The sequence below is a fragment of the Macrotis lagotis genome, chromosome 1, assembly GCF_037893015.1.
Source record: "Macrotis lagotis isolate mMagLag1 chromosome 1, bilby.v1.9.chrom.fasta, whole genome shotgun sequence".
Taxonomy (NCBI): Eukaryota; Metazoa; Chordata; class Mammalia; order Peramelemorphia; family Peramelidae; genus Macrotis; species Macrotis lagotis.
Window position 1 is genome coordinate 344,833,798 of NC_133658.1, and position 26,334 is coordinate 344,860,131.

The 26,334-nt window shown below is 39.5% G+C and overlaps 1 protein-coding gene across 2 annotated transcripts in view; it reads right to left on the reverse strand.

Moving 5' to 3' along the window:
- Window positions 1–25,331, reverse strand: part of COMMD7 (COMM domain containing 7) — a 43,662-nt gene extending 18,331 nt beyond the window's left edge. Inside the window, exons 1-8 of one of the 2 annotated variants that reach the window (XM_074211878.1) lie at window positions 25,186–25,331; window positions 17,621–17,671; window positions 16,841–16,943; window positions 3,498–3,554; window positions 3,379–3,416; window positions 2,482–2,572; window positions 1,682–1,731; window positions 1,097–1,145 (exon numbers count right to left, since the gene is read on the reverse strand). In XM_074211878.1, the coding sequence (XP_074067979.1) occupies window positions 1,097–1,145; window positions 1,682–1,731; window positions 2,482–2,572; window positions 3,379–3,416; window positions 3,498–3,554; window positions 16,841–16,943; window positions 17,621–17,671; window positions 25,186–25,269 (523 nt within the window). In that variant the 5' untranslated portion in view covers window positions 25,270–25,331. Of the gene's footprint in view, window positions 1–1,096; window positions 1,146–1,681; window positions 1,732–2,481; window positions 2,573–3,378; window positions 3,417–3,497; window positions 3,555–16,840; window positions 16,944–17,620; window positions 17,675–25,185 lie in introns of both variants that reach the window. The other variant, XM_074211877.1, reaches the window with a different exon arrangement.
- Window positions 25,332–26,334: the final 1,003 nt, after the last annotated feature.

Consider the following 26,334-nt stretch of genomic DNA (forward strand, 5'->3'; position numbering starts at 1 on the left):
GACATAAAGAGTGATACCATTAAGTCAATTAGGAGAATGAGGACAGTCTTATCTGTCAGATCTATAGAGAGGAGTTTATGACTAAACATGGGATAGAGAACATTATAAAAATGTAAAATGAATGATTTTGATTACATTAAATTTAAGTTTTTGCACAAATAAAACCAATGAAACCAAGATTAATAGGAATACAGAAAGCTAGAAAACAATTTTCATAGCAAGTGTTCCTGATGAAGGAATTTTAAAATTTTTTCTCTTATATTAATTTATTCTTTCCAAGTATATGCAAAGTTAATTTTAAACATTCATCCTTTTGCAAAGCTTTGGAATTCCACATTTTTCTACCCCCCCATGGCATCAAGCAATCTGATACAGACTGTATATGCTCAATCATATGTAACATATTTCCACATTCATCATGTTGTGAAAGAAAAATTAGAACTAAGGAGAAAAATAACATGAGAAAAAAAGAAAAACATAAAAGAAGTCTTAAAAAGTGCACATAGTATGCTTTGCTCTGCATTCAGAATCTAAAGTTTTTTTCTCTACATGTGGACAGCATTTCTAAAACATTTTTCAGGACTGTCCTTGATCATTGAATTGCTGAACGGAGCTAAGTAAGTCCATCATAGTAGAACTTAATATGGAAATATCCTAAGGATAATTGTATATGTACATATCTAACCTATAACAGATTATTCACTGTCATAGAGAGGAGGGAAGTAGAAGAAAAAAAATGTGGAACTAAAGAGCTTATAAAAAGTTGTTGAATGTGGAAAAACATCTTTGCATGTAATTGAAAAAATAACATAATATTCTAAAAACATTATTATAAATGGAAATGCTCATAAAGATCCTTATTTCAAAGAAAAGAAAATTAAGGCTCTGAATAGGGAAAGGGCTTTGTCAAAGTTCACTGGTGATAGTACCAATTCTTGAACTCAGAACCCCTGACTGCCACTCCTTTTTACTCTGGTCCCTTACAAGTGCTCCATAACTGAAGAAAAGTTAAATATGGATCCAAATCACAAAAAAGAAAAAAAAAAAGCTTCTGTTCTGTAATAGCCCTGCTCAGGAAAAGGGAGGTAGGACTCACCTATATACACATTTTCAGTTTGGTTTCCTTTTTTAACCACCAACTTCAACTGACAAAGAAAAAGAAACAAAATCCAAAGCTATCAGTTTTTAACTTCATAGTCCCCTATGAGCACTATGATTCTCCTCCCAAACCTAAGCTTTTTAAATGTATCCCAGTATCTGGCAATCAGACATTTTACATAAAACAAGTGGAATCCATTAAATGGGAAACATTCAGCATGATTACCTTTCCCTCTAACCCCACAAAGAATCCTAGAGTTGAAGAGAGCTCTATTTTGTCCAACCCATCTTCTCACCAAAGCCCAAATCCTCACCACAACATTGCTTGACAAGGGGTTATCAAGGGGCCTGTGCTAGAAACCTACCTGTGGTGAAGCTTTTTATTCTAATAACAAGTCAGGGATCTACAGGGAGTCCCATAAGTATTAGTGCAGTTTTAAGCTACTGAAACTTAAATTTGCTTGTTTCTATGAATGTTCTCAGAAAATATATTTGATTCTAATTACCTTCATTTTAATATCAAATGACAAAAGCATGCACATTTCCAAAAGTATTTTTTGGGAGGGGGAGAGGGAAGACTTACTTGTAAAAAAATACTCCCCACTTTCTGCAGTTCACTGCTCCCTGAAGTCACTGTGACAGAAAGAAAAATCAAGAGGATAAGATGTATTGAGAGACATTTCTGAAGGACTTGGAAGTGATTGAAAAGCTTTATTTACACACAGATGTTAATGAGCAGCTTTTGGTTGGCAGTTTTAGGGGTCAAATGCTCTTCTATGTGTTATCATTCCATTTTATAAATGAGGAAATCTTCAGGAGGTGGAAGGACTTTCCCACCGTCACTGAGGATACTTTAATCAGAATATGAAGCCAGTTGCTGCTGACTACAAATCAAGCCTTCAGCTCCTCCTATAATTAATTATGCAAGCTGACTTTCCATGGGTAAGATAAGTAAACAAGTCACTGGCCCAAGAGTTGCTATAGACCATCTAACAGATCATCAGCTAAGTGGAGGTGGCAGAATTAGAAGCTTGTCCACCTGGAAAAGCACTTTGAAGCTGGAATTAGAAACAGGTTCTAGGCTTAGGCAGTAGGAAGTCTGAATTAATACAAACACACCTTCCCCATTTGAAGTTCCCTTTCTTCCAAAGGAATTTATCCCTTAATGACCTCCCTCCATTAATTTCAAACTTTTTTTTTTTTTTTTTTAGGATTTTTCAAGGCAAATGGAGGTTAAGTGGCTTGCCCAAGGCCACACAAGCTAGGTAATTATTAAGTGTCTGAGACCGGATTTGAACCCAGGTACTCCTGACTCCAGGGCCGGTGCTTCATCCACTGTGCCACCTAGCCGCCCCAATTTTAAACTTAACTCTAGCTAATTACCTCCAAATTTCCATTCCATATCTATAAGCTGGTTGATCATCAATGTCTGCTCTATTGCCCATCTTGCAAGTGTGGGAGATTTCTGTTTCCACTGCCAGAATAAAAAAAAAATTTTAAATCACATGAAGAAAAAACTCTTCTTTCTTCTTTCAACCATTTCCCCCATTTCCCAACTTCCCCACCACTAATAAGAGTCAGTCCTGGGCAGTAGACATAAGAAGGCCTACATAGCCTTATCCATAAAGGGGACACTTCTTAATTCTAAAGTGTTTACATCCAGTCCAGAAGAGAAAAAAATAGATACACTGAAAACATCACCCCATTTAGGAAGGTGATAATAAAAACTCTCAGGTATATAGTACAACAAAGCTCTTTCTTGAAAACAACCCTACTGAGTTGTCTAAGTATTAACTCCCTTTTAATAGATGCAGAGGTCAGAATCTAGGCTTCAAAATAGGTCCCCTGAATTTAAGCCCTATACTTTTTACCTTTTCTTGTCTAAGGAATAGCAAACGCCCAATGAGGAAACCCTCTTCTCCAAGGTGGAGAGTACAGGCACTTAAAAGATTTGGGACAGAATGGAAAAGACACCAGGCCTACATGACTTGCCAGGGATTGTACAGTCTTTCTATCAAACATAGGGCTTGATTCTAGACTTCTTAACTCCAGAATACTTTAAGGCAGCCTCTTGCCAGTTCTCTTTTCTATGACTCTCTGTTATAAAATGGAAACCATTAAGCCAACAGAAGTTATCTGTTGATAGTTTTCTCCAAATCAGTATTTCTCCTTTAAGAAATAAAACATGGATACCCACACAAATGAGATCACAGAAGCACTGGAGTATCAGAAATAAAACAAGAAATCTTAATTAATCCTGATTAAAAGGAATTGAGATACCTTCTCAGAAAAATAAGTGGCTTTCTCTTCACTGAGCCCTGAGGGAGAAAAGAATGAAGATTAGCATAATAAAAGGTACCAATCACTTAATATTTAGCAGAAGCAAATAAAGGGCCTACCCAGAGTAATGAAATCTGCTCTGACCTGCTCAGCAGTCATATTCTTCTTCAAGGCACCTAGGAAGTAGAAAGATAAACTGGTTTTAAATCTGAGAGCAGTCAGCCTTTGCAGGTTTAATGAATGTCCTTGGCTGTTCAGAGCAACCAAAGAAATAAAAGACTTAGATCCATATAGGGCTTAAAATCTAAAATGGAGAAAGAAAACAGGCAAGAATCTAAAAAGACAATCTGATTCAACAGATATAAATTAACCAATGTTCAGTGCTAGGTATCAAAAAATACAAAATCCGAGGATCCCATGGCTTAGAAATTGAAAGGATATAAAAGTTCATTTGGTTCAATCCCTTATTTTACAGAAAAGGAAACTAAGGCTCAGAGAAAGGAAGTAATTTGCCCAAAGGAAAAAGCAACTTTTGAATTAGAATTCAGGACTAAAATGAACTATGAGTCTACTGCATGAAAGCCCTGAGACAGATACAAAGGTAAAGTGCCCACTATGACGAACAAGATCCAAGGGAATAACTATGGAGGAAACAGAATGGGGTTCTGTGAAAGTCAAAGTTCTAGTTCCATCTTCCCTATACATTAGCTTTCCCCTCCTATCAAAAGAGGGGACTGGACAAAGACCCTGAGTGTGTAAAGGTGTAAAGAGGTGTAAAGGTCAGTGTAAAGAGAGTAAGAGAAAGGACTAACATAGGTCCTCAGGGACAGTTTCTTGGAAGAGATAGGAATCTAGCTGAATCCTCAAAAAGGTGCCTGTTATGAATAGGTAGAAAAATGGGTGAGAGTGGGAGGAAAAGAAATCACATATAATAAAACAAGGCAAAATGGTTAGTGAGGAAAAGCAAGAAAGGAGATTTTGCAAATTTTATAGATTATATGAGCTTCTAATCAATCTGTAAGAAATATCACCCTTTCTTTGTAGATTCTACTTATTTAAAGATCAGCTGGATTAGACTTGTGGCTAAGCTGTCAACTCTCTGGCTAACAGCAGCTTAAATTCTAAAGTTCCTTCCTAACCTGAAGAACACTGTACACCCTAACAACAACATGGGGGTGATAATAAACCTTAATGGACTTGCTCATTCCATCAATGCAACAATCAGGGACAATTTTAGAGTACCTGTGACAGAGAATACCATCTGTATCCAGAGAAAGAACTGTGGAGTTTATTCAAAGACGAAAGTCTTCAATTTTTTTTTTTAAAAAAGGGTCTTGTGTACTACATAATTTTGCTATCTCTAATATTTTATTTTCTCCTCAAGGATATGATTTTCTCTCAAAACATTCAATTTTCTCTCCTATTTGTTTTTTTTTTTTTTTTTTTTTAGTTTTGCGAGGCAATGGGGTTAAGTGGCTTGCCCAAGGCCACACAGCTAGGTAATTATTAAGTGTCTGAGGCTGGATTTGAACTCAGGTCCTCCTGACTCCAGGGCCAGTGCTCTATCCACTGTACCACCTAGCTGCCCCCAAAACATTCAATTTTGATCAGTGTATAGCATGGAAACAATGTAAAGATTATGAGAATGGCTTCTGTGGTGGAGTAGGAGGAGGGAAAGGAGGATGGGGGAAAAAAATTGTAAAATTCAAAATTCTAAAATTCTTTCCTATGACCAGCTAAGTCATCCCCTAGAAACTCTGGGAATCAGCCCCTGCTGAGTCTTCAAACTGTTCTGAAGTCAGGACAAGAGGCTCCAAGTCTCTTATTTGGCACAGGGAGAACAAAGTGTTTATAAATGTTAGCATCTTCTCTAGGTTTTAGAGACCAACTTCTCAACCAAAATCTTATAGTAGAAAGTCATAAATAAATGCCCGGAGGCTCTACTACAGGCCTCTTCCCAAACCTTGAGGAAAGAACTAAAGAACAAGAAGTAAAGATATAAACTTTTATGGGCCCCAAATTGCCTCCTTGCCTTACTCCTCCAGTACTCAACCTGTTATGGCACAAACACATGAACAAAAAGCATTAAAACAAAGAGAGGAAATCTTTCATCTCAGAAATCTGACAGGACAAGGAAGTCCAAAATAGAGAAAGGTGAAATACCAGGAAGTGCTATATGCATTTGAGCAGCCTAGGAAAGTTCAGAAGATTCCACTAACAATCCCATCTAAACTCCAAAAACAATAGCTCCACCGGGCCCAAGGAATCTATGTAATTCCTGAAATTTGTTTTGCAGTGTCTATTAAAATGAACTCATAAAGTACTATATGAGAAGCTCTAGAGGTAACAAGAAGAAAAGGTTGGCTTTTTTGGCTCTCAAGAAGATATGACCTGTTGGGGGAGTTCAGCTACAGAGCAATAACAAGGGCCCAAAGACTTAAGGGTAACAGCTAAAAAAATGTCTGAAAGGCCCAAATATCTTTTTTTTTTGCAAGGCAAATGGAGTTAAGTGGCTTGCCCAAGGCCACACAGCTAGGTAATTATTAAGTGTCTGAGCCCGGATTTGAACCCAGGTACTCCTGATTCCAGGGCCGGTGCTTTATCCACTTCACCACCTAGCCATCCCAAGGCCCAAATATCTTGAGAATAAACTGAGGAATCTGTTTCACAGAAGCAGCCCACCACCACTGGAGAAGAGGAATTAAACCAAATGGTCTAAGTGGAGAGGGACTTCTGAGTTTTTTTCCATAAAAGGTGCAGGGGTAAGAAGGCAGAGATGAGTGGAAGTTCTGCAGTTGAGTCTTCTATACTTTCTGCACTTCATTCATCATTTATTCATTAAACATGGCTTGATTTTGCACTCCTAGTGCAGTATTTACTGTACTATGCCAAAAGCTATATACAAAAAAAAAAATCCTTGCCCTCAAGGAGCTTATAGTATAATAGAGGGTTAAGTCAGGCATACTTCCAAATGTGTACAAGGATCAAACATGGGATTTCACTGGCAAGGTTAGAAAATACTTTCTACTGCTGCAGGTCAGTTTCTGATTTGAAACTCAGAAAGCTGTCCAGAGCTTGAGAAGGGAATGACTTGTCCATGGTCACAAAGCATGACTGTGTCATAAACCTATCAATCAGGGAATAACTGAACAAATTGTGGTATATGAACATAATAGAGTTCTATTATTCTGTAAGAAATCATGGGGGGGGGGGGGGCTAGATGGCGCAGTGGATAAAGCACCGGCCCTGGAGTCAGGAGTACCTGGGTTCAAATCCGGTCTCAGACACTTAATAATTACCTAGCTGTGTGCCCCTGGGCAAGCCACTTAACCCCATTTGCCATGCAAAAAAACCTAAAAAAATAAAAAAATAAAGAAATCATGAGGGACCAGATGTTTAAAAAGCCTGGAAGGACTTTCGCGAACTGATGCTGAGTGAAGTGAGTAGAACCAGTAAAACAATGTACACACTGACAGCATCATAGTGTGATGATCAAATATGATATATTTGCTCATTTCAGCAATACAATAATGAAAGACAATTCTGAAGGAATTACAATGAAAAATACCATTCACATCCAGAGAAATAATTATAGTCTGAATGCAGACCAAAGTTTATTATTTTTCATTTTTAAAATCTTTATGTTTTATGTTTTTTCCCCTCTTGTGCTTTTTTCTTTTTTTGTTCTGATTCTTCTTTCACAACATGATTAATATGGAAATGTTAAACATAATTATGCATGTATAACTTACATAAAATTACTCTCTGTCAGGGGGTGTGAGAAAGAAAAGGGAAAGAGGGAGAAGAATGTGAAACTCAAAACCTGGGGCAGCTAGGTGGTGTAGTGGATAAAGCACCAGCCCTGGAGTCAGGAGTACCTGGATTCAAATCCGGTCTCAGACACTTAATTACCTAGCTGTGTGGCCTTGGGCAAGCCACTTAACCCTGGTTTGCCTTACAAAAACCTTAAAAAAAAAAAAAAAGAAAAATGATAGTTTATGTTAAAGACTAACAGACCAGGGTGGCTAGGTGGCGCAGTAAATAGAGCACTGGCCCTGTGTGGCCTTGGGCAAGCTTGGGGTTAACCCCATTGCCTTGCAAAATAAATAAAGAAAGAAAGAAAGAAAGAAAGAAAGAAAGCCCCACAACCTAACAGACTGCCTTCTGGGGGGGGGGGGGGGCGCAAGATTAAGGGGGAAAAAATTGTAAAATTCTAAATAAATAAATAAATAAAGATGAATGTTGAAAACTATCTTTGCATGTAGTTGGAAAAATAAATACATAAACTTTTTAAAAATAAGTATACAGGATTTAAACAGGAACCAGAGGATGAGATCTTGTAAAAATGGAGGCAGTCAAGATTCAAAAATCTCATTTGAAATTAAGCTTAATCTTTAGGGCTCCAGAAAATCCTCTCAGGCTCTCTCTCTCTCTCTCTCTCTCTGATGGGGCAGCAATGAGAAGAATTTTCCTGGAGAAGGGTCTAGGAGTGAAAGGTTGGAGGGAGTCATGAGCAGGACAGTCAAAGGCTTTAAGGTCAAGACTTAATCATTTGCATTTTGTTTTTTTTCCCCGGTCAGGAACAATAGAAATTTATTAGGAATTAAAGAAAAAAAAAGTTTCCAAAACTGAGTCATTGTGAAAAAATTCATGGATGAACCTAGGCCTTGGTACTTTTATTTTCTGCTAAATCAATGAGTGTGGAAACTTCATTAGTTTATGTCCTTTCTCAAAGCTGGGCCCTCAAGAAGATATCCTAGTGTAAAGCTTATAGTAAACAGGTGGTTGACTTGACAAAAACAGAAAGAAAAATGTGGGTCTCAGTTTGCTTTTTTATCAAATGCAGACAGAATTCTTATGGTCCCTTCCAGTTTTTGAAGTATTATCCAAAGCTCCTTTGTAAGTACTAAAGGTTCTAAATCACTGAATTGCACAAGAGTGGGAGAATTAAGATTGTCTTTCCCTCAAATAGGGATAGTTCTTGATTTTTGAGGTAGTTAGATGCTGAAGTAGATACAGACAATGCTGGCTGAATCAGGAAGATCTGAATTCAAATCAAGCCTCACACATTTGCTATGTGACACTGGACAAATTATTCAACAATTTTGTCAGAGTCAACTATAAAATGGGAATAATAACAATGCCCTTCCCAGGGTAGTTGGGAGGCTTAAATAAGATAACGTTTATAAATTGCTCAGGATAGAGCCTGGCACCAATGGAAGTGCCCCACTCATGCTTGTTTCCTTCCTTCTTAGACAGTTTTTGGTTTGGTTTTTTTTTTTTAGTTTTTTGCAAAGAAATGGGGTTAAGTGGCTTGCCCAAGGCCACACAGCTAGGTAAAAGTGTCTGAGGCTGCATTTGAACTCAGGTACTCCTGACTCCAGGGTCGGTGCTCAATCCACTGCACCACCTAACCAACCCCCTTCTTAAGACAGTTTTGCAGGATGCCCTACAACACTAACCTAGGAGTCAAGTCAACTGGCTTAAGTTTCAGCTCTGATACTAACTTGCTGTGGGGGCTTGGGTCCAAGTCATTTATCCCATTGGAGCCTTAGTTTTCCCAGGTGTGATACAGGGTACTTGTCCCATCATTTTCATTAGGCCATGGGAGATAATTAACACAAGGGATTGTAAACATGAGCCATTTCTAAAAACCCCCAGTCTTATTTTTCAAAGATAAAGCAGTTTTACTTAAAACCCTGGTTCAGAGGGAAGCGCAAAGATTTTGCTTTTGTTAAAATTTGAAGGAAAATTAGCAAATATTGTTCCTCAGACCACTAATCTACATTATCTTGTTTGATGTAACAAGGTCAGAAGGATATTTATGTGTAACTATTGTAAAAAAAACTTCAGAAGAGGAAGGGGGGGGTGGAGGTAGAAGAGGAGAAAGACAGAAGATCCAGAGTTTCAAGAATTCAATAGACATCATCTAGTGAGAAGCACAAGTTTAGTATCTATTTAAGTCCCTTACTTCCCTTCCAGGATCAGCTGTAGGATCACTTTCTTTGTATGGCCTTCCCTAATTCCTCCAGCTGAACTAGAAGACTACATTTATTTTGCATTTACCTATCCTCATCAATCACAGTCCCAAACTCCATGAGGTCAGGCGTACACTTCTATTTTGATCTTTGCTTCTCAACTCCTAGGACTGTGCCAGATACAACTTGGGCATCTGAAGTAAAAAAAAGACAATTGAATGTTCCTGACAATTCTTCTTTCACTTTACTAGGACTTTCCCTGGAAAACCAAAAGGTGTGTAACCCCTGAGTCAATGTTGGGGAGTGAGTTTTAGAGATAACTGCCTTTGAAAATTTGTTGATGTGGGGGGGTAGCTAGGTGGTGCAGTGGCACAGGCCCTGGAGTCAGGAGTGCCCGAGTTCAAATCCGACCTCAGACACTTAATAATTACCTAGCTGTGTGGCCTTGGGCAAGCCACTTAACCCCATTTGCCTTGCAAAAACCTAAAAAAAAAGGGAAAAAAAAGAAAAGGGGGAATTTTTTAAAGATTTTATTTATTTTGAGTTTTACAATTTCCCCCCCTAATCTTACTTCCCTGCCCCCACCCCCCACAGAAGGCAATTTGCCAGTATTTACATTGTTTCCATGGTATACATTAATCCAAATTGAATGTGATGAAAGAGAAATCATATCCTTAAGGAAGAAACATAAAGTATAAGAGATAGAAAGATCAGAAAATAAAAAAATCAGTTTTCTTTTTTCCTAAATTAAAGGTAATAGTCCTTGGTCTTTGTTCAAACTCCACAATTGTTTCTCTGGATACAGATGATATTCTCCATTGCAGACAGCCCAAAATTGTCCCTGACTGTTGCGCTGATTGAATGAGAAAGTCCATCAAGGTGGATCATCACCCCTTTGTTGCTGTTAGGGTATACAATGATTTTCTGGTTCTTCTCATTTTGCTCAGCATCAATTCATGTAGGTTTCAAATAGAATAATAGTGTTCCATGACATACATATACCACAGTTTGTTAAGCCATTCCCCAATTGAAGGACATTTACTTAATTTCCAATTCTTTGCCACCACAAACAGGGCTGCTATAAATATTTTTGTACAAATGATGTTTTTACCCTTTTTGATTATCTGTTCAGGGTAAAGACCTAGTAGTGGTATTGCTGGATCACAGGGTATGCACATTTTTGTTGCCCTTTGGGTGTAGTACCAAACTGCTCTCCAGAAAGGTTGGATGAGTTCATAGCTCCATTAACAGTGCATTAGTGTCCCAGATTTCCTACAACCCTTCCAACAATTATCATTGTCCTTTCTGATCATATTGGCCAGTCTGAGAGGTGTGAGGTGGTACATTTCTCTAATAAGTTATGATTTAGAGCAATTTTTCATATGACTATGGATTGCTTTGATCTCCTCATCTGTAAATTGCCTTTGCATATCTTTTGACCATTTGTCAATTGAGGAGCATTTTTTTTTTAATTTGACTCAGTTCTCTGTATATTTTAGAAATGAGTCCTTTGTCAGAAACACTCTAAGATTGTTTCCCAGTTTACCACATTTCTTTTGATCTTGGTTACAGTGGTTTGGCTGTGCTAAAGCTTTTTAATTTAATGTAATCAAAATCATCTAGTTTGTTTTTAGTGATGTTCTCTATCTCTTCCTTAATCATAAACTGCTTCCCAGAAAGGAGGAAATTTTAAGGGAGTATTATAAAGGTTTGGAGAAAAAAGTAATCATTTCTATTTTAGACATGTTAAGTTTGAGGTACATCTATCTGGACTAGTCTAGGGTCTATAAATCCAGAAGCCAAAAGAAATATTGAGGTCAGTGTGTGATGACTGAACAAATGAAACTGAATGAGGTCAACCACAGATTCTAGAGAAGGAAAAAGTCAATGGAGACATCTATATTAGGGGAGTGGGAAATGAAAAAACAAAGAAGACTGAAAAGGAATGATCAGATATATGGTAGGAGAAAAAGGAGACAACAGCTTCACAGAAGCCTAGGGAGGAAAGAAAGGAATTTGAACTTGATTCTGTAAGGTGGTAATTCTCAAAGTGTGATTTTCAGGATACTTGGGGGGGGAATCACCCAACCCCTTTCAAGGGCCAGTGAGATCAAAATTACTTTTATAATAATATTAAGATATTTAAATTTCTAATACAATAAATCTTAATTGATATAATCCCAATAAATACAAGTTTGTAGGGGGAGGGAGTTTTCGGTAATTTTTTAGAATGTAAAGGGATCCTTGAGTTTAAAAGGTTTGAGAAGGGGCAGCTAAGTGGCATAGTGTATAAAGTTCAGTAGAGTCAGGAGAATCAGAGTTTAAATTCAGCCTCAGACACTTGACACTAGCTGTGTGACCCTGGAAAAGTCACTTAAACCCAATTGTCTCACCCCCCCCCAAAAAAAGAGTTGTAACAAGTTTGAGAAATGCTGCTCTAAGACAACAGGAAGCCACTGAAAAGTTTCTAAATAGAGGAGTAACATGATAAAAGCAATGCTTTGGGACAATTAATGAGGCACCTGTATATAGGAAGAATTTAGAAAACTTAAGATTAGAAAAGGACAGATCTATCACAGGTTTTTCCTGTCTACTTTACCAACCATAACAGGTTCAGGTCTCCATCCATACTAAAAAAAACCTTCACTTGACCTTGTATTCATTTCAACCTACTCTCCCAGTACTCTCTTCCTTACTCACTGCTTTCTTTTCTTCTTTAGCTCCTTATTCTTTAATTTTTTGACCCCTAGGACCATTGAAATTATTCTCTACAAAACTGCCAATCATTTACCACTAAAGCCAATGGCCTCTTTTCAATCTTTATCTTCTTTGAGCCTTTAGCAGCATCTGACACTATTGGCCACTCCCTCTCTCTTAGAATCTTTCTTGGATTCTGTGTCACTTAGATTCTCCCCAAGATTTCCTCGTATATCTAACTGTGGTCTACTTATCCTCCCCCCTCCCCAGATGAAAATTCTGTCTTCACTCCTTATTTTCCTTCTCTTTTTATTTTTTTCTTCCTGGGTGACCACATCCACTCCCTATAATTTCTTTTATTTTTTTAGGTTTTTTTTGGAAGGCAATGGGGTTAAGTGGCTTGCCCAAGACCACACAGATAGGTAATTATTAAGTGTCTGAGGCTGGATTTGAACTCAGGTACTCCTGACTCAAGGGCTGGTGCTCCATCCACCTAGCTGCCCTCACTCCTTATAATTTCAACAATTATCCCTATGAATATGAATTTGGGTTTTTGAGGAGACAATAGGATTTAAATGAGCTGTCCAAGGTCACATAGCTAGTAAGTGTCTAAGGCACATTTGAACTCAGGTCCTCCTGACTCCAGGATCAGTGTACCACCTAGATGCCCCTTTAAGATAAATTTCAAATCTACATCTCTAGTTATAATCCTTCTCATAAATACCACACGCAAATTTCCAACTGACTGCTAGAAAGCTATACTTTGATATCCTTCCAGTACATCTCACTTAAAATGACTTAAATCAAAACTATCTTCTCCCGCCCCCCAAATCTGCTCCTCCTCATCTTGGCTTTCATGTTTATCCTATTATTACTACACTCCTATCAGTCAACTAAGTGCCATAAGTTATTATTTTCCATACCTAATCATTCCTTGTTTCACATCTAATTAGCTGCCAAGTCTTCCTGATTTTATTTTCACTCCTTTTATTTTTCTGGACATCCTCACACTACTTCCCTGGGGGTGCAGCCAGCACATTGAGCCTGTTCCTCTCCTTATACCTCCACTGCCAGACTCTCCTGAATGTATATAGCAGGCTGTCTTTTCAGTTTCAGGAACTAGACTCCTCAGAGCTGATTCTAATGACTCTTTTTGGCCTCCCTGGGCTTGCTCCTTACTGGAAGCTATTTTACCTACTGGACTACTAATTCTGCTATAAAGTGCCATGTCCAATAGAAGTATGAGGAGGAGAAAAGAAAAATTGTTCCACATACTGTCCCTGGTGCAAGGGGAAAATGCTATCAATCCCCACTCAAGGGGTAGGTTCTGCCTCCATAGCTAGCTCTCCTCTAGTCAGTACAGGAGTCACATTCCATTAATTACCTGACTCTCTGTGATTTCATCAACTGGGGGGGGGAATTGTTGTGAGCAGAAGGTTTTTTGACCAACTCTCTCTCCCTACAGGCATATGTACAATCTATTTTGTATTAGAGTTACTTGTATGTGTCTTGCCTTCACAGAAGGAACTAGGTCTCATCTAATGGCTCCTTGAGCACTGGGTCTCCAGAAATCCTTGCTCCACATTTACTCAGAGTAACCTGGGGCAAATTCTGTTACCCTTTGAGCCTCATCTTCCTCTATCTTCAGAGGAGCTGGTTAGACTTAAGATCTTTTTTGATCTCTGGAATTCTACAACCAGCCAGAGACCAAAAAGACAGTCAAGGAATTCTCCTCAGAACTACTTCGATGAAAAAACATGATAGCTTATCACTGTGTCAGAAATAGGGATGATCAAGAATTCAGAGAGGGAAGGAAAAGTTTACAAATTGAAGTAAAGAGCAGAGTTTAGAAAGTAATATACACAATGATAATGATGGAAAAGGGAGAGAACAACAAAAATCTCAGAACCAAACACAAATTAACTGAAAAAAAAAACAGAAAAAATGGGGCACTAAGGGTTCGAGACACTGCATAAACTGGCCAACTGATGGGCTTTTGCTGATTTTTTAAAGTTGTTTTCTTTCCAAATGACATGAATGATGATGCCATTTAATGAAATGAATGAAAGATGGCAGAGTCTCAAGGAAGAAGTACACAGCTGGGTAAAGAATTACATTTCTTTCACCAGGACGGTAAGAGAGAAAGGAGAGATGGAAAAAGGAGGAATCAGTTCTAAGCAAAACAAACTCTAGGGACAGCTAGGTGGCGCAGTGGATAGAGCACCAGCCCTGGAGTCAGGGGTATCTGGGTTCAAATCTGGTCTCAGACACTTAATAATTACCTAGCTGTGTGGCCTTGGGCAAGTCACTTAACCCCACTGCCTTGCAAAAAAAAAGTTCTAATTAAAAATATACAAAAAATATTTGGAACCATTCTTTTTGTGATTGCAAAGAACTGAAAACTAAGGGGATGACCATTAACTGGAGAATATTCCTTACATATGGCATTCTATCTCTTATCTCCTTGCTTCTGCCCTGGGTGTTTCCTCCCTACCTCCACCTCTTAAAAGGACTGGCTTACCACAAAGATATTTCGCTCAAAAGTCATGTCCAAGGAGCAGCTAGGTGAGACTCAGTGGATAGAGCATGGGTCCTGGAGACAGAAGGACCTGAGTTCAAATGGGAACTCAGACACTTAACAACTACCTAGCTTTGTGACCTTGGGCAATTCACTTAACCCCCACTGCCTTGCCCCATTGCCCCTCCCCCCCAAAAAAAGTCATGTCCACTGGAGGCCTTTCCTTGGCCCACTCTCAGCTAAAAGTTCTCTCTAAATTATCTTCTCCTGACTCTTTAAGAATCTTATATGTACCTATTCATCATCATGTCCCTTCCTTTCAAATGTAAGTTCCTTGAGAAGCAGAGACTATTTCTGCTTTTTTCTTTATAAGGTCACATCCTGGGCTTCCCCAAGCACTTAGCCCACTGTATATTGTGTATACTGACTGACAGAATCTTTGTTTTATAAATAAAGGCTGAAGGAGAAAAGTCATAACTAATAGTGTAGAGTTCAAATCAAGGAAGTGACCTGTGAGATGGGCTTTAAAGTCTAGGAGGGCATCTGTATCCAGAGACAGAACTGGAATTTAAACAAAGATCAAAGATTATTATCTTCAATTCTTAAACAAAAGTTGTCATGTATTATATTATTTTACTATCTCTAATATTTTCTTTCATCCTTAAGGACATGTTTTTTCTTTCAACACATTCAATTTTAATTTATGTATATCATGGAAACAAATGTAAAGACTATCAGAATGCCTTCTGTTGGGGGAAGGGGGAGGAGAGGGAGGGAGAAAACTAAAATTCTAAACCTTGAAAAAAAGATAGGTAGAAACTACTATTGTATATAACTGGAAAACAAATAAAATATTTATACATATAAGAAAAAGACTAGATGAGCATTTAACAAAGGGGAAAGGAAAAATACACTAGAGAAGGAACACTTTGAGTCGGCCAAAGAGTGTTTTCAAATAAAAGATGCCAATTTGGCTAGTGTAGAGAGTATAAGGAGGCAAGTACGATGAGACAGAGGTGAAAGAGTAGCAAGGCACTCTTGGTCTGTACTGGCAAAGGAATTTGAATTCACCTGGGAGATAATAGAGGAACCTGCACCACTGAAGAATCAGGGGTCAAACAATCAGAGGTAGAAGAGACCAACATCTCAGCTGTAGAGGAAGAAGAAAAAATCCAGAGAGGTTAAGTGGCTCACTCACAGATCAGGTACAGAGCCCAGACTTCAGGGCCTTTCTCCCTGCACCACATTCTCCTCAGATATGATAGGACCAGATCTAAGCTTAAGGAAGATAAATCAGCAACAACTAATGGATGAATATAGAAAGGGTTGAGATGGGAAATTCCACATGAAAGAAATTTTAATAGTCTTATTGGATAGGGCCTATCCTGGGGTATGGGTATAAGAAGACAGATGAGAGAACAGATGTTGAAGAGAAGGCACATAGAATTAGCAAGACTTTTCTAAGAAAAGTCATCACTCAGAAAATGGCCGAACCAATTATGGTATGTATTGGAATATCAATGTACCATAAGAATGGACTGAGGTGGCAGCTAGGTGAGGCAGTGGATAGAACACTGGCCCTGGAGTCAGGAGGACCTGAGTTCAAATCTCACCTCAGACACTTAATAATTACCTAGTTCTGTGGCCTTGGGCAAGCCACTTAGCCCATTTGCCTTGCAAAACCCTAAAAAAACAAAACAAAACAAAACAAAAAAAAATCAGTTCTCCCAAAAGGGAACTTCAGTGGATGAAAAGGGTAGCTTCAAAGAAACCTGGGAACATTACACGAACCAATACTTAGTGAATTAAGCAAAGCCAGTAGAACAATTTATATGATGACAACATTGTAAAGATAATTCTGAAAGATTTAAGAACTCTCATCAAAACAATGACTAACCATGATTCAAGAGGACTGATGAGAAAGCACGTTGCCAAAATCTTAATAAAGAAGGGATGGATTAAATATAAAGAATGGGAAATTCAGTCTCTCTGACATGCCAAATTTGTTTTGCTTGACTTTGAGTGTTGATTTATGAGGGTTTGGTTTTTTTTTCCTAATCAGCTGGAGAACAGGGAAATAAGAGGAAGAGAATATAAATGCTTAATTGAAAAAATTTATTTTGACTTACAGTTTCCCAAAGATCAGAATATCAGAATAAAGGATATATGAATGATAAGGCAGAGAGAGGAAGTATCATGAAGTATCCAACATAAGAGACTGAAGAGTAATACCAATAATATCAAGGGCAGACAATATTCATTCACTCACCATTAGGCACTAGGAGAAGGCTTTTCACAATATTCTTTAAGGGCCCGAGGCTGATCTGATTGGTGGCAGCAAAATCAGACAGTTTAGCCAGGAATGTTTCAACCTGCAGCACAGGAAGAGCACAAACAAATTCCTTAACATTTTTAAAAAAAAGTATTTTTTAATTTAATCTTAATAATCAACCCAAATATTTCAATATACAATGAACAAAAAGGTTGTTTATGAAACCATGAACTTCTGTTATGTAAAATTCATTTTTAAAGTATGTATTAAAAGGTGGTACCACAATTACTTAAGTTCCCTTCTGAACTTTTCTTTTTCTATTGTGCTTTGAAATGTTTGCTAATGCTACTTTCTTTCCTCTCTTCTTTCTCTGTTTCTACCCAAAAACTGCACCCTAAAGGAAGCTTTCCCTTTTAACCAATATATACGATTTAACAAAACATTAGTCATGTCTGAAAATGCATGCCTCCTTCTTAGCAGATTCTTAACCTTTTTTGTCATGCACTCTGGTGAAGTCCTGTTCAGGATAATGTTTTTTTAATTGTATAAAATAAATAAGATTATAAAGGAATTCAATTGTATTGAAATAAAGATGAAAAAATAAACTGAACTAAAAAATAGAAATAAAGATGTAATTCTAACCCCAGATCCCCAGATTAAGAACCCCAACTCATCACCTCTCTGCCAAGAAGTAAGAAGCCCTCTGTTACTTTCCAGGTAATTCAGGACAACAGCTTCCTAGGCAAACACTTCTGGTAATCAAGTAAAAGACCTTACCTCCTTGGGTTGAACCAAAAAGTAGAAAATCACTTCAGTCAGCGTTGCAAACTGCTGTGAAAATGAAAATGAGAATTTCAGTACATTCATTTCCTGAGTCAGATTCCTGATTCAACTCCACTCTGGCCTTCAGAGTCTCAGACAAGAAGAACAAGGCAAGACCTCAGAACATTTGCAGCCCCAAACAACCTCTTCCTCCCCTCCTCCTGGCTCATTTCCCAAGTCAGCCTTTGCCTCCAACACCCTGAAATCTCTTCCCAACAACAAATTACCACCTGCACCCAGCTCACTAAAGGAACGTTATTTTTAAAAATAGCTCACTAGCACCAGGAAGTATTGACACAGCAGTTGCTGCTACACAAAGCTGTAAATTGAGATGAAGATTCAATTCCATTCTGGAATAGGCTGCAGTACCAGGGCAGCTATTGTTCTACTGCAAGGCTCAGCTTCAATACCACCTCCTTCAAGAAGGCTTCCAAGTGCCTTCCAGCAGAGAGGACTCCAAAGAAGGCTGGATTTAAATCAAACGAAAGGATCTAAGTCTCTACCAGCATGGAGTATTACAAAGAATGCTGGTTTTAAATCAAATTAGAGGAAAAAGTTCAAATCCTGGGGCAAGTGACCCATTAGGATTATAGGATCACAGATTTAAAGACAAAAAGAACTTCAGAAACCATCTTAGTCCTTAACCTCTCTGGGCTTTCTTCCAGCTGTAAATCTATATTTTCCTTTGATCCTCCCCAGCTGAAAGCAATCTTTTTCAATTGATTTCATAGTGCTTCTCCTTCTATGTGTATCAGACAGCCAGCAGAGACCTAAATTTTAATTCCCTCTGGCATGAGCCATGTGCCCATTGATAGGCAAACCACAAAAACATCTTGGGAGTCTAGATTTCTTCAACTATAAAATAGGGCTAAAACTATTTGTAATCATTACTTCACGAGAATGTGAGGATTAAATGAGATGACAAATCAATATAAAGCAATGTTATTTCCCAGATTAAACCACAAGTTCCTTGGGTACAGATCCTGGACTTCCTTTGGCCCAAAATTAAGCTGAAAAAACATATCCTTAAGACATGACTATTAAAGAAGAAAACTTCAAAGCTAATAGACTCTTGGAGCCCTCTAATTGCAATCCTAACCATAAGGAGGCTGACTGACCTCAGCTTGAAGACTTTTGGTGATGGTCAACTCTAATGCTGTTTCATTTTTGGATGATTCTATAACTTAATTAGATTTCCTCTTGCTGATAAGAAATTATGCTAGCAAACATCCACCTTTTCGGTCAGTCAGGCATTGTGCTAAGCTTTGAGAGATACAATGAAAGGCAAAAAACTGTCCCTGCTCTTAAAGGAGGGAAGACAACAGGCAAACAACTATGTGCAAAGATGCCAGAGCATAAAACTGGGGATAGCCTCAAAATAAGGATTGGGAAAGGATTCTTACAGAAAGTGAAACTTTTACTGAGAGCAGACAGGAAGACTAGGTAGTCAGAGAAGACAAGGGAGAGAGTGCCAAGCATGTGGGTCAACCAGTGAAAGTGATCAGAGATGGGAGACATAGTATTCAGGAACAGCTAGGAGGGCAGTGGTCAATGGGTCAAAGGGAATGTGGAGGGGGATAAAAAATATATAAGAAAACTGTAAGCATATGAGAAAAGGAAGAGCTGCAAAGGGACAGGGTGTGAAGGGCTTCAGTAAGTAGAATAAATCCCTTTTCAAGGAAGTCCAGTATCTGAAGACTATGATCAGGCTGACCTATCCCTTGGTCTGTTCCCTCACAATAAACCCAACATATTCAACTTTTATTGAAATTGAGAAGAATTTGAATTCTGGAGACTCCTGGTCTTTCTTTTAGACTGAGCTCAAAACCCACCTTCTGTAAAAGACCTTTTCGGATCTAGCTTAACCCCTGACACCCATCCCCAATCCTGCCTTCATCCTGGGGACTAAGCAATCAAGATATGCAACCTAGCAACTACCTGGACAGGTACTACAGCCTCCAGCTCCTAAGCAGCCAAATCTTTCTAAGAAAGCCCAAGGGGGGAAAAAAAATCTCACCAAAGTCCTTGGCACTGCCAAATTGTGCAACATCAGAAACAGACAGAGAGTTTTATCAACAGAAACAAGTGTGTGTGTGTGGGGGGGGAGATCACCTTAAGATGACTTCTTAGCAAGTGAGGAATGATTCAGATTGTGGTATAAAGAACATAATGGAATATAAAAGAATGACAAAAGAGAATTTCAGAGAATCCAAGATATGAACTGATACAAAATACAGAGAATAATCTAAACAAGGACAACTCCAGTAAAAAAAATAATCTTAGAGTGAATTAAGACATCATCTCCTGTCAGAGAGGTGTTGGGCAAAGATGCAGAGACATACTTTTCCTGGACAATCACAGAATGAATTTGGTTTGCTGGACCTTCCTTATTTGTTAAAAAAAAAAAAGTACTTTCTTGCTGCATGACCTTGGGCAAGTCATTTAACCCCACAACCTTGTAAAAACTAAAATAAAATTATTTTCATTCCCTTAGTTTCTCTGTTAATGGAGAGAGTAGTTTGGGAAAGGAGGGGAGACACTGATTAGCAATTATCATATCAAAAGAAAAAAGGAGGGCTATTGAAGAAGTTTTAAAAAACAAAAAAGAAGTAAACAAGGTAGAAGTTCAGAAGGAAACACAGCCAAGCCTGGCAGTTTTGAAAGGAACTTCCACAATTTATCATCCTCTTTTTGAAAAAATGTATGAAATGGAGATTAATGATTTTATACAGAATCTCTTTTTAAGTTCTGTGCTGTGTAAGGAAAACACTTTTGTTCAGAATTTGAAAAAAATTTTTTTTTAATTACATCTGCTTGACTTCAGCAACCTAAGGACCAAGGTATCATTTCCTTAACAACTGAGACTAAAACTTTCTAAATTTAAGTTGTGTTTGTCTAAAAGAGAAAGGATCTGTTTTTTTCTGGAACTAAACATAGCTGTTTTTTTCTTCCTTCCTACCTACTAATCTACAATTCATTTCTTAGAATATAAGTTCCTTGAAGGCAAGGAACTGCTTTTTGCATTTTTTTTCTTTTCCTTTCAAAAACCCCAACCAGGCATGCAGCACAAAAGCAGCGAAAATAAATGTTGATTGCTTGATTACTAGCAGTGCGCCACATACGCCTCTGTAGCCACACCTGTAAAACCATAGCTTTATTTATCACAATGGGTGGTGGAAACACTCAAATACAAAAATATATTAAGCTAATAAGATAATTATCATTTGTATTATCTCCTTAACAGACTGCAAACTCCTTGTGGGCAGAAGCAGGCTTCTCCATATTCATTTCCTTTAAAGGATAAGCACAGAGCCATCACAGCTTAAGTACTCAAATATTTGTAGAATGGAAGACTAAAAGTTCAACTAGTTAATTTACAGCCTAGATGAGTTTGCTCCCTCAGGGCTAGGTTTCCAACCCCCAAAATAAATCCAACTCCAGAGACAACCCCAGGGCAGCAAAATCAAGTAAACTTTCTACATTAAGAGTTAGGTTTGCCTAAAGGCAATAAAACTGTGCCTTCCTTTTGATCCCAATACCACTATGAGGTCTGTATCTCTCAGAGATCATAAAAAAGGGAAAAAATCCACATATACAAAAATATTTATAGGAGCTCTTTTCATAGTGAATTGGAAATGGAGGGATACCCATCAACTGGGGGAATGGCTGAACAAATTATGTTATTTGAATGTGGTGGGGTATTATTGTTTTGTAAGAAATCATGAAGGGCAGACTTCATAAAAGCCTGGAAAGATTTGGCATGAACTGATGCCGAGGGAAGTGAGCAGAATCAGGAAAACGTTGTATATATTAACAGTAACACTGTGATGATCAACTATGATGGACTTAACTCCTCTCTCAGCATTATTCCAAAAGACTTGTGAAGGAAAATAGCATCCACATCCAGAGGAAAAATTACGGATGATGAATGAAGAGAAAAGCATATTATTTTCATTTTTTTAAAACTTGCTTCGTTCCTTTCCCAGTTTTTCCCTTTAGTTCTGATTATTCTTTCACAACATGACTAATAAGGAAATATGTTAAACATGATTGTACATGTATAACCTATACCAGATCATGGGGAGGGGGAGGGAGGAAAGGAGGAGATATAAAAATGTAGGACTCAAAAGCTTACAAAAAGATGAATGTTGAAAGCTATTTTTGCATGTAATCGAAAAAAAAGAATAAAATAAAATTCAAAAAACTACCAAAAAAAGAGTTAAAATTCTGAATCAAATTACTTAAGTCTCAAGGAGAAGGGAGTTGAGAGAATGGGAAAATTTGGAACTCAAAAAAATTTTTAAATGAATATTAAATACTGTCTTTACTTGTAACATGTCTTTTACTTTAAAAAAAATTAGGTTTGTAGACATATGAATTGATCCAACCACTCTGGAAAATTATTTGAAATTACAAGAGAATTATCACTAAACTATTCATACCCTTTGACCAGAAATCCATTACTAGGCAAATATCTCAGGAGAGTCAAAAACAGAAAAGGTCTATTTTTATGTGTCAAAATATTCAAACCACAACTCTATGATTGTCATAAAGGTGCCTATCAACAAGCATTTATTAAGCAGGTACTATACCTGACCTGGTAAGAGGAAGTGGGAATATAAAAACAAAAGTGAAAATGTCTGCCCTCAGGGAGCTTACTTTCTGGCTCAAGAGAAAAAAATACATAAGCAGATAACAATTTATCCTTATGAACAAGCACATATTACCTCCTACAGGGTAGGGGGAGAAGAAAGACCTCATAAAGAATATGACATCTGAACTAAAGGAATGAAGACAGGAGGTGAGGCAGCTAGGTGGTGCAGTGGATAGAGCAGGATCCTGGAGTCAGGACCTGTGTTCAAATCCAGTCTCAGACACTTAATAATTACCTAGCTGTGTGGATTTGGGCAAGCCACTTGACCCCGTTTGCCTTGCAAAACAAAAAAAAAAGTCAGGAGATGGGATGTCCTGTATCAGAATAAGAAGGAAGACAGTTTAGTCAGATCCTAGAGTGTGATGGGAAAATAATATATAAGGCTAGAAAGTTTGTAACAAGGTGATGAACAACTTTAAAAGCTAAAAAGACTGTATCTGACCCTACAGATATCAGAAGAGCTTCAAACTGAGCAGGAGACTAACATGGACAGACCTATAGGAAAAATAGCTTTGCCAACTTGGTTTAGAGGACAGAATGGAAAAGAGTATTTAAGGCAAGGAGACTAATTAGGCTACAGCGATGGCCCTGGCAAGAGATGATGGAGATTTGAAGTAAGATGTGAGCAATGTAAATCGAAAGAAAGAATGGATCCGATGAGTGGTGAAGATAGGTTTGTCAATCAATCAGATGTATGAAGTTAAAGACTGAGGAATGGAAAACATAAGATTACAAAACCGGATGACTAAAAAAGATGATAGTACATTCAAGAGAAACAGAAATTTGGAAGTGGAGTGGGCTTGGAGAAAAGTATTTCTGTTAAGAGAGGTGAGAGACTCAAAATGCTGAATTTTGGGACACAGCCAATGTAGAAATCTGTTGTGCTTGACCACTTCTATTTGTACAAGGGTTGTTCTTTTTTTCCCAACTGGGGAGGGAGTGGGAGAATTTTTTTTTTTTTTAGGATTTTACAAGGCAAACGGGGTCAAGTGGCTTGCCCAAGGCCACACAGCTAGGTAATTATTAAGTGTCTGAGGCCGGATTTGAACTCAGGTCCTGCTGACTCCAGGGCTGGTGCTCTATCCACTGCACAACCTAGCTGCTTGAAAATATTAATTTTAAAAGCAAACATATGTTTTATTCATGCTGAATTTAAGATGGCAATGAGACATTGGTTGAAATGTCCATTTTGCACAAGAACTCAGGAGACTAGGGATGGATATATAGAAATGCTGAACAAATTACAGAAAATCAATGAACTACTGTGAAGAATTCAGAGAAACACAGTAAGACTTTTATGACTGGACTCAAGTAGGCAAACAGTGACTATAGTAAAGTAAATGAAAAGAACTGTTACAAAGTCAAATATGCTATAATTTTAATATCTAATCTTAGTCCCAAAGGAAATAAGGAGATGCTCCTTATTCTCCTGCCCTGATGAGAAAGGGAGGGAGCAGTACAAACTCATTTCCTAATGCCACTAGATGTTAGTTCTCTGCCTCCTCCAATTATATAGCTTACATTTGTTTGTGAACAGGTCATATAATTCTCTAGGAATGTAAGCTCCTTGAGGATTGAAACTGGTTTTTGCATTTGTATATTTAACATGCAGCACAGTCTGGCATATAACAATATTGTTGATCGATAGATGTTGCATCTGATGTGGTCCCTGTGTTTTGCTTAACTGTTTTGTTAGAAGGGAAGGTTTACTGGGTGAGTTGGAGAATATGCTCTAAAAGGAATGCTGTTGGAAAAAAACTAATAAAGTGTTAATCTTGCAGAGGGGTTTGGATCTTAGTTTTGATTTTAAGCAAGATATAATGTTTGATATGATCAATATGGATCTGTGTTTAGTTTGGTTGTAAATATAGAGCCTATATCTGATTGCTTTCTCAGGGGGAGAGGGGAGGAAAGGGAAAAAAATGTAAAACTCAAAACCTTTCAAAAAGAATGGTTAAAAAAAAATAATCTCATGTTTAGCGTTTGGCTGTATTTTGCAGTTTACACAGAATTCGTCTTTATTATGTAAATATCTTCATTTTTTTTAGAAAGACTATCAGATTGAGGGGTAAATTGTAAAACTGAAAATAAATAAAATCTTTAAGAAAATACTGTATCAGACAACTGGGAAGCACAAGAGTCGAAGAGCTGAATCCTTAAGTATAAAGGAGTCTTTGAGCACCGAGTCTTATGACAAGCACTTTGGTGAGGGAAACCCGGGTCCGGGTAGTTTGTTTGAGGCTTCTGAGCCCGGGGCCCTTCCTCCCGCTCCACGTGGCGACTCTTACATTTCACGCGTTTAAAACCAAGCTTGTGAGGAGGGGTCCCAGGGATGAGCCCCGTATTACGGATGAAGCAGCCGGGGCGGGCCGGGCTCAAGTGACTGGCTAGCGGGCCGGCGTCCGGGTTTGAATGGGCATGGGCCGAACTCGAACCCGGCACTCGGCAGCGCTGCCACCCGGCTGCCTCGGGGAAGCAGCACTCTAACCGAGCAGATCCTTCCGCCCGGCGGCTTTCCTCCGTGCGCGAGCCGAACGCGGGTCCGGCCGGGGCGCACTCCCAGAAGCCCCCGCGCCGGCGCGGGCGCCGAGCTCCGGCCGCGCTTCCCCGCCGTCGGCTCCGGGCGCGGGGCCGCCCCGCCCCCACCTCCGCGGCTTCGGAGCTCAGAGTCAGGCCGGCGAGCCCCCCCCCCCCAGCCCATCTGAGAGCCCAGCGGCCCGCCCGACTGACGAGCGGAGGCGGGAAGCGCCAGGCCCGGCCGCCGGACCGCGAGCCTTCGCAAAACCACTTCCCGGCGGAGAGCCGGGCCCCGCCCCGCGGGGCCGCCCCCGCCGCCCCTCCCCCGCCCCCGCCGCGCCGCGCGCACCTCCGCGCTGAGCTGGTTCAGATGCAGCATGTCGCTCCCTACGGATTCGGAGACGGGGTCCCGCGTGAAGTGAAGGCGCCCCATGGCCACGCGCGCGCACGTGCGCGCGCCGCGGCGCTGCCCCGGCCGGCTGCGGCCTCGCCCGGATCGCCGCCGCCGCCACCGGCCTCGGTTTCGCCGCCGCCGCCACGGAGCGCTGCGTGCGCACCCGCGCGTGCCCCGCCCCCTCCCCCGCCCGGCACCCCGGGGCCCGGGCGCATGCGCCGTTCCTCGGCGGCCCAGCCTGCCCCGCTGTGCTCGCAGTCCGCACCGGCGTCCCTCCTGCCTGCGGCCGGTCCTGGGTGGACGGGACGTAACCCGAAGCCGGCAGCGTGATCGGTTCAGGCCGGGCAGCAGCCATTTACTATGAAGTTCCTATTTTGTGCAGAGAGACAGTTGTGTCCTCAAGGAGCCTGCGGTGGGGGGAGCGGCGCCGGCCCTGGAGTCACAGGAGTACCTGGGTGCAAATCCGGTCTCAGACACTTAGCAATTACCTAGCCGTGTGGCCTTGGGCAAGCCACTTAACCCCATCTGCCTTGCAAAAACCTAAAAAAAAAAATAAAGATTTTATTTGAGTTTTACAATTTTTTCCCCTTAATCTTGTTTCCCTCCCCCCCACCCCGGAGAAGGCAGTCTATATTAGTCTTTACATTGCTTCCATGGTATGCATTGATCTAAATTGAAAGTGATGAGAGAGAAATTATATCCTTAAGGAAGAAAAATAAAGTATAAGACACAGCAAAATTACATAACAAGATAACAGTTTTTTTTTTAAAGGCAATAGTCTTTGGTCTTTGTTCAAACTCCACAATTCTTTCTCTGGATACAGATGGTATTCTCCATTAAAGCTACCCCAAAATTGTGCCTGATTGTTGCACTGGTGGAACAAGCAAGTCCATTAAGGGTGTACAATATTCTTCTGGTTCTGCTCATCTCGCTCAGCATCAGTTCATACAAATCCCTCCAGGCTTCCCTGAAATCCCAACCCTCCTGGTTTCTAATGGCACAATGGTGTTCATCACATACATATGCCACAGTTTGCTAAACCATTCCCCAATTGAAGGACATTTACTTGGTTTCTGATTCTTTGCCACCACAAACAGGGCTGCT